At 40.3% G+C, this 24,641-nt stretch overlaps 1 protein-coding gene across 1 annotated transcript; it reads left to right on the top strand.

The window, feature by feature from the left end:
* The first annotated feature begins 1,130 nt into the window (after positions 1–1,130).
* PPM1K (protein phosphatase, Mg2+/Mn2+ dependent 1K) lies at positions 1,131–23,710 on the top strand. Its single transcript, XM_059922394.1, has 7 exons — positions 1,131–1,308; positions 6,996–7,509; positions 8,801–8,901; positions 15,989–16,154; positions 16,312–16,456; positions 17,775–17,909; positions 20,015–23,710. The coding sequence occupies exons 2-7, from the start codon at positions 7,070–7,072 to the stop codon at positions 20,144–20,146; spliced, it is 1,119 nt and encodes a 372-aa protein (XP_059778377.1). The 5' UTR covers positions 1,131–1,308; positions 6,996–7,069; the 3' UTR covers positions 20,147–23,710.
* The last annotated feature ends 931 nt before the right edge of the window (positions 23,711–24,641 follow it).

Here is a 24,641-nt window from a genome sequence, read left to right as displayed (position 1 = left end):
CATCCTCTGGCCTCTGTCTACCTCATTTCCTTCTGTCATGCTGCTCTCTCCCTCCCTGTAAACTAGACCCACACTGGCCTTTCTGTTCTTCCAAAATGTCAAGCTGTCCCACCTCAGGACATTTGCTCTGCTGTCCCCTCTGCCCAGAACAATCATCACTTTCCAGGTTCCGTGGCTGACTGATCTTCTCACTCTTTGTTTAAACGTTATAAAGTTCTTATAGAACAACCCTCTCTAGCTAACCTCAACTTCCTCTGTATCCACATCTGCTTTATTTCCTTCCTTGACATGATTTGTTATGTTATCTGCTTGTTTACCTCTGTCTTCTCCCTCTTCCTCCTCTTTAGGCTGGCAGCTTTATGAAGGCATCTATCATGTCTATTTGTGTCAAGATTTATCTCCAGTGCCTGGCACACAAAAGGTCCTCCCTGAACACACAGAAATACTTGTGGAATAAATGAATCAACATTCTCAAGGGGAGTCCCCTGGCCGTCCACTGATTAGGACTCCGCGCTTCCACTGCAGGGGGCAGGGGTTCCATCCCTGGTGGGGGAACTAAGAGCTCGCATGCCACGCGGTGCAGCCCAACCCCCCAAAAATAAATAAATAAATAAATAAAAAGTGCAAAAACCCCCACACATTCTCAAGGGATCACGAGATGCCTGTTCAGTCACGAAGAACGGTGCACTGTGAGCTTTTCAAAGAATAGCAATGAAACCAGATGCCTTTCATTACCTCCGCCCAGGCAAAGTGTTGGCATTCCGTTCTGGCTTTCCTAGTTGTCACTACCGCTCCACTGCCCCAAGCGACACACCTCCTCTCCTCAACCCCCTGGCGAGGTACCAAATTTCTCGACCTCACCCACCGCCGAGGCGCTCCCTCATTGGCCAGAGCGCCACGGCCTTCGGAAGGGCCGACATCCCCGCGAGCCACCACTGGCCCGAGTCGACGTCGCTCTGCGGCGCGCTGCTGAAAGTCAGCCAAGTCCAACTGCCCTTGCGGGGAGGCTCGGTCCCGTCAGAACCTGTGATTGGCTGCGACCGAGAGCCCGGGAGGCGGGCGCGCCTCGTTGCTGAGCGCGGATTGGTCGGAGCTGCCATCAGTCAGCGGGAACAGACTTTTCCCCTCTCCATCTGGCAGCTGCCCGAGAAAAATTCTCGAGAATTTCCAGCAGATGAGCCAGTGGCTGTGCTAACTGCTTGCTCCAGCGACTGGAAACATCGGAGAAGGCAGCCTTATTTACAGAAAACCCCTCTCCCGCCCTCCGTTAGCTAATTAAAATTTTTCCAGGGGCATTGCCATCACGAGGTAAGAGCCTGGAGAGTGTACTTCATTTATTTAACCGTTTATGATACTTACGGACGCGGGCACAGCCCACTGCTCCCGGTCCGCGGAATGGAGGGTAAACGGAGGAGGGTTCCCCAGGGAGGGCAGGGGAGCGGAAATATCTGTTTAGTTCCCCAGCCCCTTCAGTCCGAGCCCGGCGGTCAGTGCCTGGGTTCTCTGTGCGCAGCTTGCTTTCTTTTCGAGGTCTGGAGCAGCATGTCCGGGCGGGGCCCACCTTGGCGGAGCCACCGGCTGCCGGCATTTCCTGCGGAGCCTGCGCGCTCGGCCTGAACTTGACTGCGAGCTGGAGGCTCCTGCCGAGCGAGGGTGGTGGGCCGGGCTGGAAGGAGGGAGGGGACCATGGAAGGGTCGATGGACGGGAAGCAGGGGCCGCCCGCCCTCGCTTGCCTTTAGCGAGGCCCCGAGTCGCCTAGCCCCAACCCCCGGACGCGAGGATGCTGCGGGGGTCAGCGTCTTGTCGCCGCTGCAGCTGCGGCCGGGCCGAGGGAGACGTGGCGGCGGCCGGAATCTGTCCGCGGAGACTGTGGTTGGGAGGCGGGGACCGGGCGGCGGAAGGTGCGCGAGGGAACCCAGCCGGCCGCAGTGCCGCGCGCCGCGCCGGCGGGAGGCTGCGCTCGCTGCGGTGTATCGCCCTGGGTCGCTCAGCTGTCCCGGCCAGCGAGCCAAGCCCAGGATCCCGAACTGTCCAAGGGTGAGCTTTTCAGGGGATCAGAGGAGAGAAGGATGCAGAGCCCTGGCTGGGGTCGATCTGAGGACGTGGGTCTTGCTTTGCCAAGAGCGCACTATAATCTCAAGGCCTTGAGGCTGCTGACGTCTTCTTTCGCAGCCGCTGTCTGTAAATTAGAGATTTCCCAGGAGATGACAAAGGCGAGACTCCGGGTGGCAACAGCCAGGGAATTTGGAGTCTCTAAAGCTCCACCGGCCTTTCAGAGCTTCAGACTGGGAGCCTCTCCGGTCCTTGCACACTCCGCCAGTGCGGAGGAAAGAAGGAGGTGGTCGGCGCTTTCAGAATTGGGCAGCTAGGGTAACAGATGATGATGGTCTTGAAAGACAGCGATAGTGTCGTAGTCTAGGGGGAAAAAAGTCTCAGTTATAATTTTTCAGGATTTTTTTCTTGCAACCTTAGTCGGTTTCTGTTGGTCACCAACAGAGGCACCTACTTCCCTTGACTGGAATCTTAGAGAAGAAGAGGGGGAGAGGTGCTGGTGATAGAACGTAAAGGAAAATTCTTCTTCTTTATTTTTTAAATTTACTGAAAATTTAATGTGTAGATCTCACCGTTGTATTAGGTGCTCTAGAGGAAATGAAAAAGGATAAAATACACACCTTATACTCAGTTGTTCTGGAAAATTCTTCTTAAATGAACGTTTGGAATATGGTCTGTATCCACATTAACTGAAATGTTTTACAAGATATTTATGGAATTAGAATGATGAATACTTTTCATTGTTCCCATGTTCTTTTCTCTATTCACACATCCAAATACATATGTTCACATCAAACCTAAGAGGAGTCCTTGGAGGTTTCTGTTGTTTTTGTTTCCTCCCTCATGTAGACTAGTAGATTTTCTTTCCTTCCTCCTAGCAGGGTACTGGTAAAGAGGATATTGGAGTCCAAATTTCCTGAAATACATTCTGGAGGTTTCCATAATATTTGAATTGATTGGGATGAATTTTTTTTTCTGGAGTGGTTAAAGAATTATTTTAAGAATATTAAAATTGCCTGTGTTTCCATTGTGTAAGTTACTGATATAAAGATACCTGAGTGCCACTTTATAATGGGCAAATGTGAATACTTCGTTAAATATTTTTGCTAGAGGGATAAATCTAAGCAAGTTTCAGTAGTACTGATCCTTAGAACTCCTGAGTAATTTTGGCATGTGCTTAACATGACAGCAAGAAACTGACTTCTTACCTGCTTTCAACAGTCAGGAGCAGTTTAACTCAAATCCCAAGTGCACGCTGCTGCCAGAGGCTGTGAGCGCCTCCGTTTTCCAAAAGTACATTTGGACAGCTCCAAGGTGTTTAAATCATTGCGGGATTATAAAATTGGAATAAGATGAAAATGTAAAATAGGCATAGCAATCTTGTAGCTGTATATGTGGCTTTTCTTCATCACTCCCCCCCCCTTTATTTTTAAACAAAGTGTATACTTCAGAAGTTTACTATAAACCAAATGCTTTTTTTTTTTTTTTTTCCCCCCCTTTCTGATGCTTTTCACCTGAGATTTCCTACTCCCAGGACGTGGCTTTTCACCAGCGCTCTACTGTGGAATCTCTATGTCTACTCTTGTGGACTCACAACTTATTTCATTTAACCCTCTTTGCTGAGAATCCCCCCTGCTAGTCAGCGTTGTTCAATCAGGGGTCAACTTTGTTCAATTGTCAGAGTTCTGTGTCAGGACTTTAAAGTATCAGATTAACCAAAGCATTGAGGAGGAGGAAGATGGAGGCCTGGTCACACAAATGAATGTTAAAATGATGAAAATGGAAAGTATTTTCAGCGTTTATTTATTGTCAGTATGTAGAATATATGCAGGCTCACACTCACACGTTTTAAAAAATTCATGTGATTAAAGTAAATCATGAGCCATACATTTCGTTTTGATTGGGGTGTAAAAGAGAATTTGGAAAACAGTTTGGCCTAGGTGGAAGACTGTCCATTTTTTCTCCTTACTTTATATGACTATTAGTATAGCTAGGCTGCTTATATAAATAACCTGCTATGTAGCTAGGATTCCAATCAAGTTATTTGTCTTTATTTTCTTGCTTAGCCTAGTTTTTAAATTTTATTTTTGCTAGTAGAATATAATGTGCAGCATAATGTGTTCTTGGGCTCTTGGTTCATTTAACTTTTCCTCTGACATTTTTGTGTCTTCAAATGTCTTTCAAGCAGAATTACTTCTGCCCTTTGACTCTTCTGGATTACTTTGACTTTCAAAGACTGAATGTAAATGTTCAAATGAAAATAAGCTAGCCTTGATTTCCGATTGAGAGATTGACATAAAGGGTTCCTGAATAACTATTTTTGGTTTGCAGAATGATAAACCCATGCCCATTTTTAATTGCTGAACTGACATATAATAAAAATATTTCTTAGGTGTTTGTCAGTTTGTTCTCTACCATTTTTGTTATAAAGAACACTTTTTTTTAAAAGGCTTTTGTTTTTTCCCCACAGTATAAATTCTACTTGCTAGTCAGCGCCTCGTCATTTCCAGGGCATGGGGCGGTGGGGGGGTGGGCTATGACGGCTGATTTGTAGTTTGAAGCTCTGAAGGAAACTTCTTGATGTGCAGGTTTAATTCAAAGCTGTTCTTTAGCTTGGGAACACAGGTCCTCTTTGAGTTGTTCCCTCAGATTAGTAATGGTTTAGTTATATTGCGTAAGGCGAAGGAGACTGAACCACTTCTTTAGACACTCGCCTGCTTGCATAAGTGACGCCGACCTTGTTTTGTAAACTGGCAATATATCTGGGTTACATTTCATCTACCCCAATAGCCAATAGTATGCCTTAAAGTAAATATTTTCCTGTGACTATTTTGCTTACTATCTGAGATGATTGTATAAATAAGGAATGAGGAAGGAGGCCAGGTTGAAGACTGATTTTACTTTATGCAGGCTTCAAGAAACTGCTCAAGCTGCATGTTTTCATTCTTAAATAATGTTTCCAGTGGATATATGTTCCCTGATATGAGTGCAGCTCTGTTCATTTTATTTATTTTACTTTTGGAAGAGAGAGAGAGAGAAAAAAAAAAAAAAGACAAGAGTATCCTAGAAGAGCTGCAGAAAACTTAATATTTACTAGTTTGGAATTCTAGAACTCTTGCTTAAAGTAGGTGTGTCACTACAGAGTGGCACAAGGCTGAGTATGGTGTACATGCTTTGGACTGAAGCCAAAAGAATAGTACTTTGCTAATTTCTGGTGCACTCTTCAAATGTGAATGTTTTCTAATAAACATATTTAAAGTTTTATTTTTTCTATAACAGAAAGCTGCTTTGTGAATTATCTCCATCAAGAATTAGTACGTAGTTCTCTTACTTGCTAGATTGTATTATACTTTGAAAGTTCTCCACAAGTTTACCTTTATTTGACACAGTTTTTGGTTTTGAATAACATACAACCTTCAGACAGAAGCAAAGGAGTAAACACCTCTTTTTTTTGGTAATGGGATGTGGTTTCCCTTTGATAACCGGAGGTGCTACGTCTCCCCCGACCCCAGTACTGTCATAAAAGAAGTGAGTTTCAGGCTTTAGTACATGCTATTAGCTAAAAGGCCAAGAGGGGACGGCCTCCTAAGTCTTTTGCGACCCATTAATAGTTTGGGAGGCCGTTTTCCTTCTAAATTCTGAGAAGGCAGGGCTCAGATGACTTGCATTGCTTAGGTATCCAAGGGCGTGCTTTGGAACCTCATTCCGTTCCTTCTGCTGCTTTACTTACTGAAAGGAGTAATGGTCCTTCCTACACACAGCTAGACTGATGTCCAAAAACTTATTTGAAAATGATTGTTTCAAATCTGTAATGCATTTTCTTGTAGATGGATTCAAGCTGGGCTTTTTGTGTGTGTTCATGTGTGCCTTTTGGGGAAATACATTTTTTTCAAATTCATTTTTTTATTGTGAAACAATTCTAACGTGCAGTTGAGAATAATATAACACCTGTATACCCTCCGCCGGCATTATCAAATCGTCACATTGTGCTATTTTTTACAGTTGGTTTTTAATTCATAAAGTAACGGAACGAAACACTATAGAGACGAATTTCTGCTTAGAACCTTATTTGTATGGCAGACTGCCAGAAACACAGCCCTTCCTGCAGGGGTGTAGGAATTTCCGCTGCAAACGCCCAGGGGAGGCTTTCGGACGAGCTGCAGCTGTTAATGTAAATGCATAGATCAGTGGCTCATAAATCAGGGCTGCTTGTCGCACGCGCAGTTCCCCCCAGTTCCTGAGATCACACACATGAGAGGCACACACCTTGTGCCTCTGGCACGTGTTTGCACGAGCCAACTTACATTAACCAGAATAATAAAGTTTAGTAAGTTGAGAAATCTTAAACTGAACTGAGATCCTAGATGGTATCTTTGCCAAAACTTGGGCACTCTCTTGAGTACAAAACTATCATAAATATTCTATTAACCAGTTTTTTTTTAATTTCTAACTCTCGCAAGAGACTTTGTTATTGTTAATATTTTTCCCCACCTTTTCTTCAGAGCAATGGAGTTGATGAAGGGAAGACTATTTAGTTACACCTGTTTTCTATATTCTCGCTACTCAAAAGTGTGGGCCTGCCCGACCAGCAACTTGTGTGCGGGACCAGGGAGCTGGTTTGAACTACGGCATCTCAGGCCTCACCTGACAGACGGAATCAGAATTTACATTTTAGCAAGATCCCCAAGTGATTGTAGGTTGAAGTTGGAGAAGCACGTGTTCTTTGTGAGCTGTGCACGTTGTCAAAGTTTTACAGAATTTAAACCCTGTGAATGGGGTAGGTAAATCAATTCTTTTTTGATCCACTATTCTTAGAAGTAGGCTGTTAAGTGCCACCTTCTTTACAGACTTCATCCTTGGTACTATCTAATGATGTATCAGTTACATTTGAGATTACTGATGGAGTCTCTCTCTCTCTCTCTCTCTGTTTCTTTCCACTCAGTTGCATCGTTTCTCTGGAAGGCAGCCCACTGCAGTTCCATTGACCTTTCCCTCATTCCTGAGTCCTCTGGAGTTATGTCAACAGCTGCCTTACTTACTTTGGTTAGAAGTGGTGGGAACCAGGTGCGGAGGAGAGCGCTGCTCAGTGCCCGCCTGCTGCAGGACGACAGGCGGGTGACGCCCACGTGCCACAGCTCCACTTCGGCGACCAGGTGCTCCCGGTTTGACCCTGATGGTAGCGGACGACCAGCCACGTGGGATAATTTTGGCATCTGGGACAACCGCATCGATGAGCCGATTCTGCTGCCACCCAGCATTAAGTACGGCAAGCCGATTCCCAAAGTCAGCTTGGCGAACGTGGGCTGCGCCTCGCAGATTGGCAAACGAAAAGAGAACGAAGACCGCTTTGGCTTTGCTCAGCTGACAGACGAAGTCCTGTACTTTGCAGTGTATGATGGCCATGGCGGACCTGCGGCGGCCGACTTCTGTCACACCCACATGGAGAAATGCATCCTGTACGTACAAATGATACAATGACGTTCACTCTTTGCAGTGTGCCTTATGCTTCCTGTTTAAACTTTCACCTTTTGGCTGAGACATTCACTGTTTTTTGTTTGTTTGTTTGTCTGTTTTACGTACGTACGTAGGTATGTATGGCTGCGTTGGGTCTTCGTTGCTGTGTGCAGGCTTTCTCTAGTTGCGGCGAGCGGGGGTTACTCTTCGTTGCGGTGCACAGGCTTCTCACTGTGGTGGCTTCTCTTGTTGCGGAGCATGGGCTCCAGGCGCACGGGCTTCAGTAGTTGTGGCGTGCAGGCTCAGTAGTTGTGGCACACGGGCTTAGTTGCTCCGCGGCATGTGGGATCTTCCCGGACCGGGGCTTGAACCCCTGTCCCCTGCGTTGGCAGGCAGATTCTTAACCGCTGTGCCACCAGGGAAGTCCCAACATTCACTGTTAGGGTAGTTATTTGAGTGCTTTCACACGATTGTTTTATGAATAAGCAGTTGCTCAAGCATGCCAGTTATCACAGATGATTATTACCACTTCAGAAATATGTATGTTTTAACAATTCCCTTGGTGAGAGCACTGACCAGAATCTGCAGCACTTGACTTGTGATCATTTCAAGTGAATTAACATAACAAAGTACATGATCTCATGTCCTCTGAGAATCTATGAGTAGCATTTACTCCTATCAGTGCAGGGCACGTAGTGCTTCAATAAGTGGTAATTATTCTTTCAAGTGGTGTGAGTAGCTTGGAATACTTGTTGAAAATAGCTTTAGATGATTGGCATTAGAATGGGGAAAATGCTTTGAATGAGGGTGCTTTGGAGCTCTTTAAAGAGTTTATTTACCGCAATTATTATTAATGTATTTTTGAGGGTTGCACTACTGCTAGAATTAATAGAGGGGGAGAACATGTGACAGTCATGACCGTGTGACTCTTCTTCCCAAGCATAGTTATTCATACCGTTCATCAGTTGATTTATATATATTTTGCCTTATTCCACAAAGGAACTCAGTGGCTTAAATTTAATATAAAGGAACTCTTGACTTCTCAGGGTTGTGATAGTGAGGATTAATTTTTTAAGGATGGAGACTTGGGCTTTTATTTCATTGTTTTTAAAGGCTTATCTCTGTGCCTGATTCTTTCTCAATTTGATTCGTTAATATGTGGATCTTAAGCCTCTGAAAGGCAAGCCACGGAGATCCATTGTATGGAATGACTGCTAGCTGGAGGGACCAAGAGGAAGGCTAGAAACCTATTGTCAAATGATTGTTTGGGGCTCTTTTTTCCTCTCCACGAAGGGATTTGCTTCCTAAGGAGGAGAACTTGGAAACTGTGTTGACCTTGGCTTTTCTAGAAATAGATAAAGCCTTTGCAAGGCACGCCCACCTGTCTGCTGATGGTAAGTAAAGCAATCTCTTTCCTTACTGTCCTGGGGCATTTCAGGGAAAAAGGAAACACTTTAAGCCCTTTAGGGGTGGGAATTTTAATGTAAGTTTATTTGTAAGGATGCTTATGTTGAAAATGATTTTTTAAATGAAGAATCACTTCAAATGTTATTTGGAATCCAAATTAAATCCACTTTTAAATGAAATATATTGGAGATTGTTTTAGAAATTGGAGCTCCAAAATGGTTCTGATACTGAATTTCAATTTTAAAAAGATTAAAAAACATTTTTTAATCTGTTTGATTGCTTGTTTTACGGGCAAGAGGTCCGTACTGTGAGAGGGTTTATTTTTTAGAGGAATCTGATGAGCAAGTACTGAAATTCACTATAGGGTAATCTCATCTAGCCAGAGAATAAATGTCCACACCAGAAGAAAATTGCTAATTGGTCCTCAATAGAAAAGGACAATGGCTAATATTCACTACTCTGTAAAATTAGAAGGAAGATATTTTTTTCTTCCATTTCTTAAAAAAAAAGCTTGATCTTGCAGCTTTCCTGTGGTAACTAGTTGACATTTTTTGTATTTGTTAAACACAAGGCCATGTCAGCTGAATTTTAGAATTTGTGTACCGTATGACCTTACATTTTGAAAGTAAAATGTTTCTGATTTTGACTAAATTTATCAAAACCATTTCAGGAAAATGTAGCTGATGTTTTTTGGTGAGCTGGCCCCCCAATTTATTGCTCAGAAAGTTAATCTTGAAAACTTCTGCAGCAACCATTTAAATGTATGCATATAGACCTCATAACCGATTTGAAAATGAATCATGCAGTAACATTAATCTGTGTTTTGTTCATCCTTTTGTTTAAAGGAGGTCAAAGTGTACTACAGCAATATTATTTTTATAATTTTCAGTTGGAGTGCGTAGGGCTGCAGATTCTCGCCATTTCGCAGATAAGGAAGTGAAACTCAGAGAGAGGTAAAAGGTCAATTGCAGAGTTAGGGCTGAGATCTTCCTGGCACCCACCGTGGCCTCTCTCATGGGCACATTTAATGATGAGTATTGGAGACGATGACTCTAGGATGGGTCTATTTGCCATTTTAAGAAGTTCTTCCTCCTCTTTGTCGAGAACCTTATCACCATCATACTTCTCCAAAAAGCATTAGGGTCCACTCTCTTTGTTCAGTTCAGGGATTTATTTTCTCGTTTGTAGATTAGTCAGGCCCATTTTCTCTGCTTCGTTCCTTTGGACTTTTTTCCCGCCTTCCAGCTGGCCCCTCACCTCGTGAAAATAAGGGTTGAGAGACGGTAGTGTTAGCATAAGATTCTGTACTTGCTCCTCGTGGGTAAAACATACAAAAGTGAAGAGATTCTGTACTGGTTCCCCGTGGGTAAAACACACGAAAGTGAAGAAGACATCAAAACACTTTCTTATAGTTGTATTTTTATAACGCTGAATATTGGTATGCTCTTATCTCATCCATAAGGAGGTCGGCTGTGTATCACACCACGAAGTTTATCGGCTGTAGTGCAGGTGGTGTGCCCCAGCTGTTGTGTAAATAGGTAGAGCTCACTGGGCAAGGTTTTCAGAAAGGAATGTTCAAGTTTACCATGGGAATGTGGCCAACAGTCAAAAACCATTAACCCTTCACGGGTGCAGTCAGCCCTTTTGTAAAGGATCTACTTGACGAAGATGCTTAAAACAGTGATAGATTTGGTATAAAATGTGAGAGTACTCCTTTCATTTATTAAATAATAAATTACAGTTAAAGGGAATTTCAAACTTAGGGAGAGAATTGACTTAACTTGCCTACCTTAAAAGAACCTTTCTAAAGATACCTTTCTCACATTGATTCAGTTGTGCAAAGAAATTAATCATAAAAATGTACTTCATTTCTAATAATGAAATGAAAATGTATTTATTTAACTTAGTTCCTCTGTCACATACTTTGAGTTAATGATCTCAGACCTTTCATAAGATATTCTAAAATTTATTTTTCATTTAATGGCCATTTGCTTGCAAGTATAATGGAGCATGACAGAATGATGCTTCGTGTACTACTAAAAGAAAAAGAAAGGGTCTGTTATGACATTGTTGTTCTTAAGTCTTACTTTGGATGCATTCTTATAGGTCAATTAGTCTGTGTTTTTTTTTTTTAAGTAAGTATTTTGAGAACAACTTTAAATTTATTCTTAATCAGTTACCAAGGCTTTCAAAGGTGGCAAAAATTGCTTTTTGATATTTGGGGGCTATTTTATCAAATATATTAAAGCCACTAAAGATGGGATGCTGTATGTTGTTTAACCTTTCAATATGTGGATTTAAAAAAAGACGTGTACCACTTCAGATTTCAAAGTTATTATTTAAATTAAAAAACATTTTTTAGTTTTTAGTAAGAACTGAAGCAGTATCAGTATTATAAGAGCGAATAATATTCTTTTTGGCATAGCTGTGAGTAGGACCGATGCTAGTTAAATAAAATTGTGAAGTAAGTGCAGTTTGCCCTCTCCAATTTCTTTCACCTTTTCTTTTAGCATCAGCTCCATTTTCCTTCCTTGAACCCTTTCTGTGATCAGCTTGAGGGCAGGGGCCATGGCTTATTCATTTTTGAATCTCTAGGGTTCAGCACCCTGTAGAGAGTCTGGGAGATTCTCAATAATTATTTGGACTAAACTGATCTCCACTGCCTACTCTTTCTTACCAAAGTTATTATAACTTATTCCTTGATTATCCTATAGCTGATTTAACCGAATTATTAATATAATGTATATATTTTAATGAGTTATCACTTCTAGGGGGGATTTGAGTTTTGAGTAAGGAAAGCTGAAAAGAGATTGGTTTAACCATAGGAATGAATCACTAATGCTGGAATTTCAGGTAGGGAAGAGTGCCCCACGTCATACTATTAGCTTTCTCAAAAGAAAGTGAAAATAATGAAGTGAAAATAAAACACTCTCTTCTTTTTAAGACTTTCATCCAATATCTGCATAAAATACTTCAAATTATCTCGTTAGCATTTAAAATATTTACTATTTCAGTTTAAAGTGGGGGTAGTTTGAGGAGAATAAAATCAGAATGCCACTTATCAAGAAACAGCCCTTAAGAAATTGCTGGCTATTTTTATTGATTTGTTGTAGATGCATTTTCAATTTACCCTTATTTACAAATAGCTAATTTCATCATCATCTTTGAATATTTTGTATTCATTTTATTCCAGTCATGTGTATTTTTACAATTAATGAAACCAGCCAGTAAGTTCAAATGATGTCCCATTAGTCTATTGTTTAATGAACAAATTGTCACTTAAACCAGATGGTAGAAAACTTAGATGATATCCTATATATCCGATAAACTCTTCGAAGTGTTTCTAGATTGCTTAAGATTTGAAAGCAACAAAGCTCCCCAAGAGACAAATGGATCAAAAAGAGAAGACTTGCTCTGACGTTCAGAGTGGGAGACGTTGGTGGCAGCATTGTGAGTCTCATTGGAAACTTCCATGCTCTTCATGTTACTTGATCTCTTTATGGAAGAATTAAACTAAAAAATAACCAGTGTGAGAAATGCAATGTTTTTGATTTCCCTTCTTATGTTGGAGGCAGCCAAAAGCAAAAAAATAGGGACAGCATTGAAGAGATATTCTTATTGTGCTGTTACTGCTTCAACTTGTTACTGATTTAGTGTTTATGATTCATACATGTCTAGAATGCCCATTTTTGATAAACATTGAAACTGTATTGGTTTATACATATTGTTTTTTACACAGTTAAATAATTACTAGGGGGGGGTTATACTTTGAAAAGTACAGCTTTTACTCTTTATGTTGCCATTCAAAATCTTGATCATTTTTCTTTTGATATATTGACCTGCAACACTGGAGGAAAGAGAGAGCTGCAGAAACTCCCATTTTATGAATTACATAAAATTGTAAACATTCATTAGAGCTCAAGAGCCTTGCTAGCCTTTATTTAAACAATTAATTTAAACTAATCATCTACTCAAAAAATGCCTTCTAGATACTAAAATCCCTGCATTTAGCGCCATTAACAAATAAGTCACTCCTTATATCTGGTATAGGAGGTGCTTTGATTCCTTCTTGATTTATATTTAAATCCCAGTAATTTGGTGGTATACTGTAGTTTACATCCTCTCTGGTATGCTTGTCAGATACGAACTATTCAGTGCTCTACCCATGAATTCCCATGAATTTTCCCTTTTGGAACTGAGACAGTTCGATATTGATACCAAACAAATTTACAGTGCATTTTTTTCAACTCAGTAAAGGTACTGATTTACTCTTCAAGACTGACTGACTGACTGTGTGTGTGTGCATGAGTATGTAGATGTGTGTCTGTGTCACCACAATATGTGTCTTGGTACACATACATTTGTATATAGGTTTTCCTACCTTGGGAAGCCACAAAACTAAGAAGCGTTGCTCTGTGATGAAAAACAGACTCAACTACAAAATACCATCAACTTGGGCAAACTGAGTTTTGGAATCATTGATTTGGCATCTCCCGGAATATTATATAATTTGCTAGTGAAAGTTTCACCAAAATAAAACCCTTCCCCTTATTTTGCAGCTCTTTCTCTACCCTCCCCTGTGTTGCAGGTTTGTAATGTTTGAGCGCAATTCCTGGGTGAATTTCCTCTTTGCCTCTGTGCGTGTTATTTGTGGCAGAGAACTGTGCCCGGTCAGCAGCTCTAGACCTGGAGCCCGTGGACACTATATGCTGGGCTTCAGTGGAAAGAGAGATCTGCTTAATTTTGTCCCAGGTGAAGGAGTCCAGCGGTTCCTAGCCTGGACTACTGGAAGGTTCCCACATCCTGTTTGTCCCATTAGTTGAGATGACTTGCAGTAGAAAATGTCCAGTGAGTGTTAAGAACTTATTGAAAGATGTCTTAGTTTTATAGTTTTGTTGTTAGGGAAAAAAGTGAGAATTTTTACTTCCATGTTAAATGCAAATAAATGCTGATTTAATATTTATATTCTTAGATGCTTAGCAAACCAGAATCAACAGTTTTGAAAACTTTCCCATACATCCTGGGATTTTGGAACTGTGAAGTTGGGTTGGTTAAAAACTCAAGCTCTTTTAAATTTCCATATGGCAGAGCCATAAATTATAATCCTAAGCAGCTAAACTTGAAGTTTTCGTTTATGAAGTTTTAACTCTTGTTGTAGCCAATGAAAAACCACTTTTAAGAAAAAGCTGCTCCTGGGACTTCCCTGGTGGTTAAGACTCCGAGCTTGCACCACAGGGAACACCAGTTCGATCCCTGGTCAGGGAACTAAGATCCCACATGCTGCTGTGTAGCGCGGCCAAAAAAAAAAAAAAAGAAAAGACAAAAGCTGCTCCTGACAGTTTAAACAAAGGAGAATACTAAACTCCCTGGACAGGTAGCATCTGAGTAAACGCCTGTGTTTTCTCGCCTGGCTCTTCTAATCATTTGAAAAGATTACAGAGGTGAAACTGTAAAGCTTCCCTTGTATAATGTTCTGGGACACTCACAAGTTGACATTTGTAATATCAACATCACTGATACACTAAAATGTTTGTGTTGTACAACAACGACATGTAATGTATTTTAGTTTTGCCAAGATGATACTACTTTGGCACAGCAGTTCCAAAATCAAAAGAGATAAATGGGAAGATAGTGCAACCTATAAATGCTTGTTCTCCATAAAGTAAATTCGGCACGGATATAGAAGATTAAGCAGGGTTTATTCATGTTTTTTTCCATTTTCCTCTTCTGATTAAAGCAGGCATTTTAATATACTGATTGGAAAATACATGCATATATATCTTTCCAAAATGCATTACTGCTGTTTTTAAAATTGTCTTAAAAAAAAAATGGGAAAGACTGAGCCTCAGTCAGTCAACAGCACTTCATTTTTCCTAAATCTGCCTTTGAAGTCAAAATCATCTTTAGATGATCACCTGAATATTTTACTTAGATGCTTTAAAGAATTAACCATGTTACTGAAGATAATACCTGCTTTAAATGCTTTTTTTTTTGATTTTTTCTATTTCCTTTCCTTTTTAGCCCATAATTTCACAGTATTCTCACTTTGACAAGGCTCAATGCACCCTCAAAAACTTTAATAAGTGGTAAAGAACTTAGGGCAGACACTGTTAGAATACACCAAAGAAAGATGCAAAAATGCACTTTGGATTGGATGGAGGAAATAAGCGGTGACCTCCAGCCAAGCAACATGTAATTTTGTTATTGGTCAGAGGAAATTAATATTCTTGGAGTGCTCTGGGCCCAGGGCTTGACCACAGGACTGGCACTTGGCAGAACTGTCCTGCATTTGGGGACAGACTGATTGTTTTAGATCCCGCTGGAACTACAAGTGTGAACTATACCAAGTTTATGGGAAACTAGAATGAATTTCGTTCCCTGCCCTCCAGATTTACTCCTAATATAATGACGGCTGTACCTTTGTTTCATGTCTGGGGAGGACAAAGAAGAAAAGAATGTGGACCTTTGATCATTTTAGGATTTTTTTTTTTTGGTGAACATTTGTAAAATTAAAACAGGTGTAGAAGGAAAGAATGTAAAATATAGTACTTGAAGAGCCCATGGTGCACTTGGCATATCTTGCTTATTTAGCCTGTTAACTGATAATAATTTCCCACGATAGGGGTACGAAATGGAAGAAAAAAGCTGAGTGTATAGACCTTAGAAAAGTTGGCTTGCCTGAATGGGCTCTGTAGACCCAAATCATCCTGCCATATTAGCCAATCTAATTAAAATGTAACACCCTTAATGCCAACACCTGATGTACACACAAAGGAGTAATAATGATCCATTCAAGTGAACCCCACTGTATAGAAATAGAAGCCCTTTGGAGACAGTGATGCACTTTTTACCAAATTAGGTTAGCGTGGGGCCTTGTTACTGAAGAAAATACCTCTTTCTCTGCATGCTCTTACTTACGTAGTTCATTTGCATTTTATTTGCATAGCTCTAGTTAAATTAGAATGATACATTTCAGCATTAGCTTAACATGCCTGTGCTTTATCTTGCAATAAAAACTCCATACCCAGTCATGTGACTGTCACTGACCTGTACTCTTTTTCATCATGTTTGCAGCGACCCTTCTGACCTCTGGGACTACCGCAACAGTAGCCCTTTTGCGAGATGGTATTGAACTGGTTGTAGCCAGTGTTGGGGATAGCCGAGCTATTTTGTGCAGAAAAGGAAAACCCATGAAGCTGACAATCGACCACACTCCAGAAAGAAAAGATGAAAAAGAAAGGTACCACCTCCACTGGTCAATCTTTCTATAAGGATGGTATTCATATAGTTCAAGATAGAAATAAAACCTTGCATTTTAAACTGATTTTATGCTTAAGTTTAACAGAGCCTTGGTTTTCTGGGTATCATAGCATAGTCTTTTAACTTTTTTTGACCAGGATTAAGAAATGTGGCGGTTTTGTAGCTTGGAATAGTTTGGGACAGCCTCACGTGAACGGCAGACTCGCGATGACCAGGAGTCTTGGAGATCTGGATCTTAAAACCAGCGGTGTGATAGCAGAACCGGAAACAAAGAGGATTAAGGTAAGAAAGGACGTGCAAACCCTTGATACACAGGCGAGGAATGAATGCAGGATTGTCTCCAGCCGCAGGCTTTCTTGGAAGCCTTAACTGAAGCCAGAGTGACTTTTATTCTTAGTTTTTGAAAAAATATCTATTTATTTATTTATTTATTGTTTCGGGGCTGTGTCGGGTCTTACTTGTGGCGCTTGGGATCTTTTCCTTGCGGCACGCAGGCTCTTCCTCGCGGTGCGTGGGCTCCTCTCTCGTTGTGGCGCTCGGGCCCCAGAGAGCATGGTCTCAGTAGTTGCGGCGCACGGGCTTAGTTGCCCCGCGGCATGCGGGATCTCAGTTCCCCGACCAGGGATTGAACCCGCATCCCCTGCATTGGAAGGCGGATTCTTAACCACTGGACCGCCAGGGAAGTCCCCAGAATGGCTTTTAAAAAGAAGCTATTAATGGAAGGATAGATAAACTTTTCAGAGAAAATAAGATAGTACTTTCCTGGCCTAACGTGTGACGAAGTGTTGGCTTTGTCTCACCCTGCTGTGGAATGTGCCCGGAAGCATCACGGAACTGCCCTTCCTCACCTGCACCTCGTCATTCAGCGTCACCCTCCCTTGGAAGCTGAGCCTGACTTCCTTTTTCCACCAAGCTAAATAATTGTCCCACCTCCCTTCCTGTGACATCTTCTGCTTGCTGCTAATCATTGCCCCCATTACGCTACACTTCCCCCGGCATACACCCAGTGGTGAGCTGACACTTCACTGTGCAACCCCCCGCCTGCTCTAGTACCTGGCACATTACAGTGTAGGCCCCCAGTAATGGCAGCAAATGATTGTTAATTTATGGAACAATTTTATGTCTTATAGATAGCCCACTTATATTCATTTCGTCTAACAAATACTTACATAGCAGTTTACTGTGTGCCAGGCTCTGTTCAAAATAGCTACTCCTACCCCATTTTACAGAGAAAACAAATCTGGAGCATATACACTTCAACCTACCTATGTTTGCCCAGTTGAAAAAGGTGGGTTTCACACCCAGGAAGCCTGGCCCCAGAGAAGTGCTCTCAGCCGTTACATCAAGCTGCCTGTCAGCATTTAGCTATCTGGCTTCTGCCTCCATGGTGTTACTAAGTAAGTGTTAGGTTTGTCCTCCCTGACTGATGCTAAATGTTGCTATTTTTGCCCTAAATGCAGGCCTTCCATTTTCACTCTGTTTGCCTACAAGCTCTGAAACACGGATGACCACTCAGAAAACAGATAAAATTGTTGAATTATGAAGATTCTTCTAAGGCTGAGCCTAGTTTATAATCCTATGCATTTGGTTCTGATTGCAGCTACATCATGCTGATGACAGCTTCCTGGTCCTCACTACAGATGGAATTAACTTCATGGTAAACAGTCAAGAGATTTGTGACTTCGTCAATCAATGCCATGATCCCAATGAAGCAGCCCATGCAGTTACTGAACAGGTGACACAGCAGAGGTTCTGCTAGAGAAGTCCCAGGGCGGGGAGGAGAGAACAAAGCCAGGTGCAGGTTTCGGTGCAGCCTGGAGGGGCCACCACTGACTGGAGATTTCTTTGAAATCTTGTGTTTTAGCTTTAGTAGTACATTGAATTTTACACTTGACTCCATAATATTTCCAATTAAAAATTTTTTTACAATTCTTCCAAGTAGTTAAGTAAAATTAATATGCCAAGGAAATGAGCTACGTTTATTTTTTGGCTTTGTACACATTTTGAAATGATAGTAACAGCATTGGTAAATTATAACATTAGCAAATACTAATGTCACTGTGTGTCAGGCACTCTTCTACTCATATGTATTTAACTCATGTAATCATCGTGATAACCCTCTGAGGCTGGAGCTAGAATTATCCCTTCTTCACAAAGGAAGAGGGCAGAGACACAGAGGCTGAGACATTAAGTAACTTACTCAAGATGGCAAGATTGTCACGTTGCAGAACTGCTCTTCAAACCCAGACAGCCGAGCTCCTGAATCCAACCACTAGACCATTTTAAACTAGACTGCTCCACATGAATATCCAATATAGAAACACTATAGCATAGTCAATTTCTGGTTTTGAAAAATGGGTGTGTAAAAACAAACAAATACAAAAAGGTGTATGGATGAGTGGTATGTCGGTGTGCCAGTCAGAGCTAAAATTTGGAAGCTGGATAATATCCAGTAAAAAAAAATGTAAAATTTCCATGTGTTAATACTCTGTTTGGATAGATAGCTCTTTTTTTTTTTTTTTTTACTTTATTTATTTTATTTATTTATTTTTGGCTGCATTGGGTCTTCATTGCTGCATGCAGGCTTTCTCCAGTTGTGGCGAGCAGGGGCTACTCTTTGCTGTGGTGCACGGGCTTCTCATTGCGGTGGCTTCTCTTTGTTGCAGAGCATGGGCTGTAGGTGCACAGGCTTCAGTAGTTGTGGCTCACAGGATCAGTAGTTGCGGCTCGCGGGATCAGTAGTTGTGGCTCGCGGGCTCTGGAGAGCAGGCTCAGTAGTTGTGGCACATGGGCTTAGTTGCTCCGCGGCATGTGGGATCTTCCTGGACCAGGGCTCGAACCCATGTTCCCTGCACTGGCAGGCAGATTCTCAACCACTGCGCCACCAGGGAAGCCCCTATATCACATATTTTTTATCAATCTTTTTCTTCAGAGTTTTGACCTCAGGCTCTGAGGTATTTTCTTTTTTTTTAATAAATAAATTTATTTATTTATTTTTGGCTGCGTCGTGTCTTCGTTGTTGTGCGTGGGCTTTCTCTAGTTGCGGCGAGCAGGAACTACTCTTAGTTGTGTTGCGCGGGCTTCTCATTGCGGTGGCTTCTCTTGAGGAGGACGGGCTCTAGGTGCGCGGGCTTCAGTAGTTGTGGCATGCAGGCTCAGTAGTTGTGGCTCGCGGGCTCTAGAGCGCAGGCTCAATAGTTGTGGCACATGGCTTAGTTGCTCCGCAGCATGTGGGAATCTTCCCGGACCAGGGATCGAACCCAGGAAGTCCCAGGCTCTGAGGTCTTTTGAAGTACATTTGCTGTAATCCCAAGCACTTATTAATGCTGACTATATAATTTGCTGTTTGCATTAGTTCCTAAAATTGATTTATAATTCCACTGTAGGAAGTTTAGTTTATGCCAATTTTCTGTTTTGTGTAGACTGTAATAAACTTTCTTACAGTTTTCTATCTTTATACACATCCATTTCCTTAGGTTATTATTTCTTTAAGCTAAATTCCTAGGAGCAGAATTGCTAGGTAAGAGCTAACACTGAATCCTTAGCCCCGCATTAGTGCCTATGCTAAATGCTTTACATGTGTTTTCTTCTTCAGGAGCTACATATCTTGTACCTTAGTCCACTGGTGTATTTATTGCCAAAACTGCTACAGTGGCATATAGTTAATACAGTTGTTTGGGACATCAGTTATCCTATATGCAATTGATACAAACCACTGTGAAATAATTGCGTTAGTCACTATGTTTTAAACCAGTTTGGCCTTCCAGAGAAAGGCTGATTCCTTTTTGTACAGACTCTGATTTCCATTGTTCATCTCTTCCTTCCTGCCGTAACTTGCAGGCAATACAGTATGGTACTGAAGATAACACTACTGCAGTAGTAGTGCCTTTTGGTGCTTGGGGAAAATACAAGACCTCTGAAATCAACTTCTCATTCAGCAGAAGCTTCGCCTCCAGTGGACGATGGGCCTGATCACTTGCTGGGACTCGGAGTTTCTGTGCAGTTTTTCACTGATTGTGTCAAGAAACTGATAAGATTTTAAAAAGTCGACTGTACCAAGGTGACCCTAGGACTCACTAGATCAGTACACAAATCACTATAAACTTAGTAACCATCTACATAGTAGTTTTTCATAAGTACCTGTCATATTTATGTTCAACTAACTGTACATAACTCAGTATAAATACGTGTAATTCAGCTATTGTGAATGAGTCTCTGAGTGAGCAAATGAAAAATGGTTATGATACACTTGCTGAGTGTTAAATTTCTATATGAATTTCTTTTGATCATTTCTGATCTTTATTCATTTGACCAGGTTCTTGGCCTTCAAGTTCTTCAAAACTAGTCAGTATTTTGACAGCTACTCAATGGTTATCTGCAAGTGTTTATTTTTAATAACTGTACCAAGCAGTAAGTATGAAAACTGAGTTCTCTGTTACTGTATTTTGTACTCTGGATCACCTACTGGTGAATGTAACAATGCAAAAGAAATTAATTCAGCTAACATGACACTGCTAAGCTGTATACATATGTACAACAGTGCACTTACGTATTTCAACTGTGTCCCCAGGTCTCTCCTGCCCCCAGTCAATTCATTCCTGTTTTTCTGTAGGTAAGAATGCTATATAGCTATGACCCTTCCCTCATATCAGAAAAGAATGTCCAGGCTAAGAGTTCTTTGGTCAAAGCTATACAGAGTTACATACTGACAGTATCAAGTATTTTGTATAACTTTTCCATTTGTTATCTCGAATTCTCTGTTTTGTGTTTTGTATACAGTATGTTTATATCACTTTTTGTATAGAGTAAGCAAGTCGGATAATTTGTCAGTAAAAATAATCCCACATTGACTGATAACTGCTACAGACATAGCTTGAGGTTTATGTCTCCTTTTTCTAAGACTCCTAAGAAAGAATAAATCTTAAAAAAAAAAGCGCCTTATCTATTCCAGCTTGCTATGTAATTTAGGAGTATAAAACTATATTTCCTTATATCTGTGTGTCAGTTTGCTGTTAAAATGTGAATCTCTAAGTGTGTGTATGGAATTACATCTGCAGTTTATTTCTGCTGACAGTGTAAATTTGTTGTATGTGTAGGTGTATGTACATATGTATATTTTAGACTAATGGACAAAGAAAGGGAACAATCCTGCATAGCTCCTTCACCAGTTAGCTTTCAATTATTGATATGTTTATCTCTAGGAACTCTTGACAAACTGAGGGAAGTTTCAGAGTGGAGAACCAATGGTTACTGGGAGATAAGGAAAGAGATTAAAAATGGCTGTAGGAGATATTTTGTGGTGGGTAACTTATGTGGAAAAACCTAGGAACAGAACAGCATTTGAAGCTACATTGCTATATTGTAATTTGCATATAAAATAATAGGATGTGAGAAAAATACTGAAGTGTTAAGAACGACGTGGAGTTCTGTGGAAACAAAAGAAAAACCAAAACGATAAAGTTGATGTACCTTCAACTCTTAGTTTTCAGGTTGACTTTTCTTTTAAGTTTTACTCAAGGCTTATTAGAAGGAAGAGGGCACAACATCAATATTCACATCTCACCTGTTTGGGAATGGAAGAAAATAAATCTTGAGTTTTCCTGCCTGTATTAATCAGGAATTATCCTTTGGAAAAAAGTGGTATGGAAATATTTCAAGGTTTGTTTTTTTTTTCCAAGAAAGTTTGGTAAAAGAAAGAAAAACATTACAAGAAAGGATACGGTCTCCTATTCATTGCCTGGGAAGTGAGGAACCAAAGGTAGGCTAAGAAACCTGGAAAACTTTCTCCCTCTTTCTGAGTGGGGTCTTGGGACATAAACATGGAAGCTACATTTAGGAGTATGGAGAGTTTCCAAACTAACAAGCAAACAGAAACTCTAAAGCACAAGATGACCTTCTAAAAATGTAGGTTTTATTTTTGTTTTGAATTCTTCACATTGCTATTCCTTTCTTTCACTTTAAAAAAACAAGCGTGGGAGTGATGTTGTTGACTTCAGAGGTTTAAGAGTCACTGACGCATTGGGTGGATTGCCATCTGTGACAAAGAAGAATTTGTAGGACATGCAGGCCTTGGTCTGGAGTGGATTTTGCTCTGCTCAACCTGAAAGTTTTTAAAACCTGAAACTAGTCAGCTTTGACTAAATCATAAAAACACACTAGTGTCTGTTTTTCAAGCCACAATGTTGAAGTATAACTTATAGATTATTATAATCCATAAAAGATAAGCATACACGTATTAGGCTTCTAAGTCTATTACTGGGAATTACGCAAATAGTAGTGGAACAAAAGGACTGTTCTAAATCGTTTTTTAGTTATAACTGTGAATTTGCCATGTGGCTGTTACCATGTGGGTATAGGTATGGTGTAAATTATATTAATGTAATTAAACTTAAATCAATTGTATTTATGTTTGCCTTTCATTTATATGTAGTATATAAATCATCTTTCTAAAATGTGTTGCCTAACTTCATTTGCCATCATTGATTTGGCAAAATCGTCTTAAAATCATTGTGATTTTTCACAAGTATAAATTCTTAAGTACCTTATATATTCAAGTGTAAATGCAGTCCTGCTTTCCATCAACTATTTGTTACAGACCCTTGTGTTAAGTGCGTCAAAGTTTTATGCACTTTTTCTGAAAAAATAAAGTTTTGGCAGGATCAGTTTTGAATTTCTGTACTGTATGATGGGAATTGCTTACTTTGAAGAATTGTTAGCATGTAATTTAAATAGAAATTATTTTTTCTAAGTGGAATTTAATTTTTTTTTAAACCAATCTTGGCAGAGAATGAGTAGGCCTATACTAACTCTTCAGTATCAGACAGGACATTTAGTTTTCTTTCTAAGAATGGACAAGGATTTAATTTCACAGTAATATTATAATAAGAAAATGCTTCAAGGTGCAGTGGGGGAAGGGATGGTTAAAGTTTAGCATTGAACCCTTAAACACAAACATGTATTTGTATTTTCCTTTAGCACTTCAGTTCACATACCCGTGTCTGTACAAAGTGACATAAAATTCTGGTTGGGTTACGTTTTATTGCATTTATTATATTCACTTATCTGGATGACTTCAGCAGAAATAAAAAGTCATGTCTTTAGAAGCCAAACTGTGATGACCTGCCTGTTGCTTTTGGCATCTGGAATGAGACCGCTTGACTCTCTGGCAGCTCCCCTTGGTTGTTAGATGGTTGAAATGGTCCACTGATGGTCATATTGCGCATTCTAGGCTGTGAAGTCATGGTGTTGTTCCATCTCCAAGAATGACTCTTCTTCCACTGGATTCCTGTACAGAATTTAGCAGTTTGCTGTCTCCCAAATTAGTTTCTGCTAAAGTGCTCTTGTGTACATTTGTTTTATAATTTACCAAAGTACTAATTGGGTGTATAGCACTTCTGGAGTTGGCTGATGTAATTGCTGCTTTGACCATTGTTTTAAAAGTATGTATTAGAGTAACCGTAAGCATCCTAAAATCATATCTCAGTGTTCAAAGCAACATTTAAATAAAGTACATGCATTAAACACTTTAAAATCAAACTGTGTTTATTTGGCATCCAGACTTTCCAATATTTATTATGTGACCCTGTGAACACTGATGTAAAGGAGTCAATGAATGTTTGGAAATTTTTTAGCAGCCAAATCCTGGCTGTTTGCAAAATTAATGTGAAGAATCTTTGAAAACATTATATACACACTTAACTATTCAGATCTTTTCGATTTGATTGAAAACAAGATTTATCTCTCATTTCCCTCTTCCAAAATATTTGTTGGTACATAAGAAGAAAATGGTTGCGATTTCTACAATATATTGCCTGTGGTATATTTTACTGCAGCATTTCCATGTATTAAAAATTAGAAACAAGTGTTCAGTGGGAACTCAGCAATATGCATTTAATGTAAGCAATTTTTAATGTCCTGCCAATGATTGAATAAAATGTCATAGTTGCAATCTTTCAGCACAAGGATCTCTTCTAGAGTATCCCCTGAAGGTAACTTGGTAAACTCCATGGTGGCAGAGATCTATTTCATTTTGTTCAGACTCCTGACCTAGCACTTTTTATACGTTCATCAGTGAGGATAAAATGTTTGCTAAATCAGTGAGTCAATGCATTGAATTACATTTTTATTAATTTTATGTTAGTGGGGAAATGGACATTAGATATCTTAAATAATAAGCCAAACATAGTCTTTAATCGTGAAGGAATATTTAACCTCTTTTGGTGTTTCCTTAAGACAATGATCAGTTATGCCTTGTAACGTATAAGTTAGTATAAATATGGTTCAGAATCTTGTTCAGAACAAAACCTAAAGAGCAGTGCTGCGTGGATGACTGTAATTTTGTTTCTTTTAAAAGGTGGAGGAAGGGATATGAATATTAAGGGTCTTTGATGTGCTATGCTCTTTTGCATATATTATCTCATTTAATCTTAACAACCATACAGGGAAGTCTTTCTAATTATCATTTTTT

This window comes from Balaenoptera ricei, chromosome 5 (genome assembly GCF_028023285.1).
Source record: "Balaenoptera ricei isolate mBalRic1 chromosome 5, mBalRic1.hap2, whole genome shotgun sequence".
In the NCBI taxonomy this organism is placed as follows: domain Eukaryota; kingdom Metazoa; phylum Chordata; class Mammalia; order Artiodactyla; family Balaenopteridae; genus Balaenoptera; species Balaenoptera ricei.
Note: the sequence above shows the minus strand (reverse complement) of the source record. Positions and strands in the feature narration are given on the sequence as shown.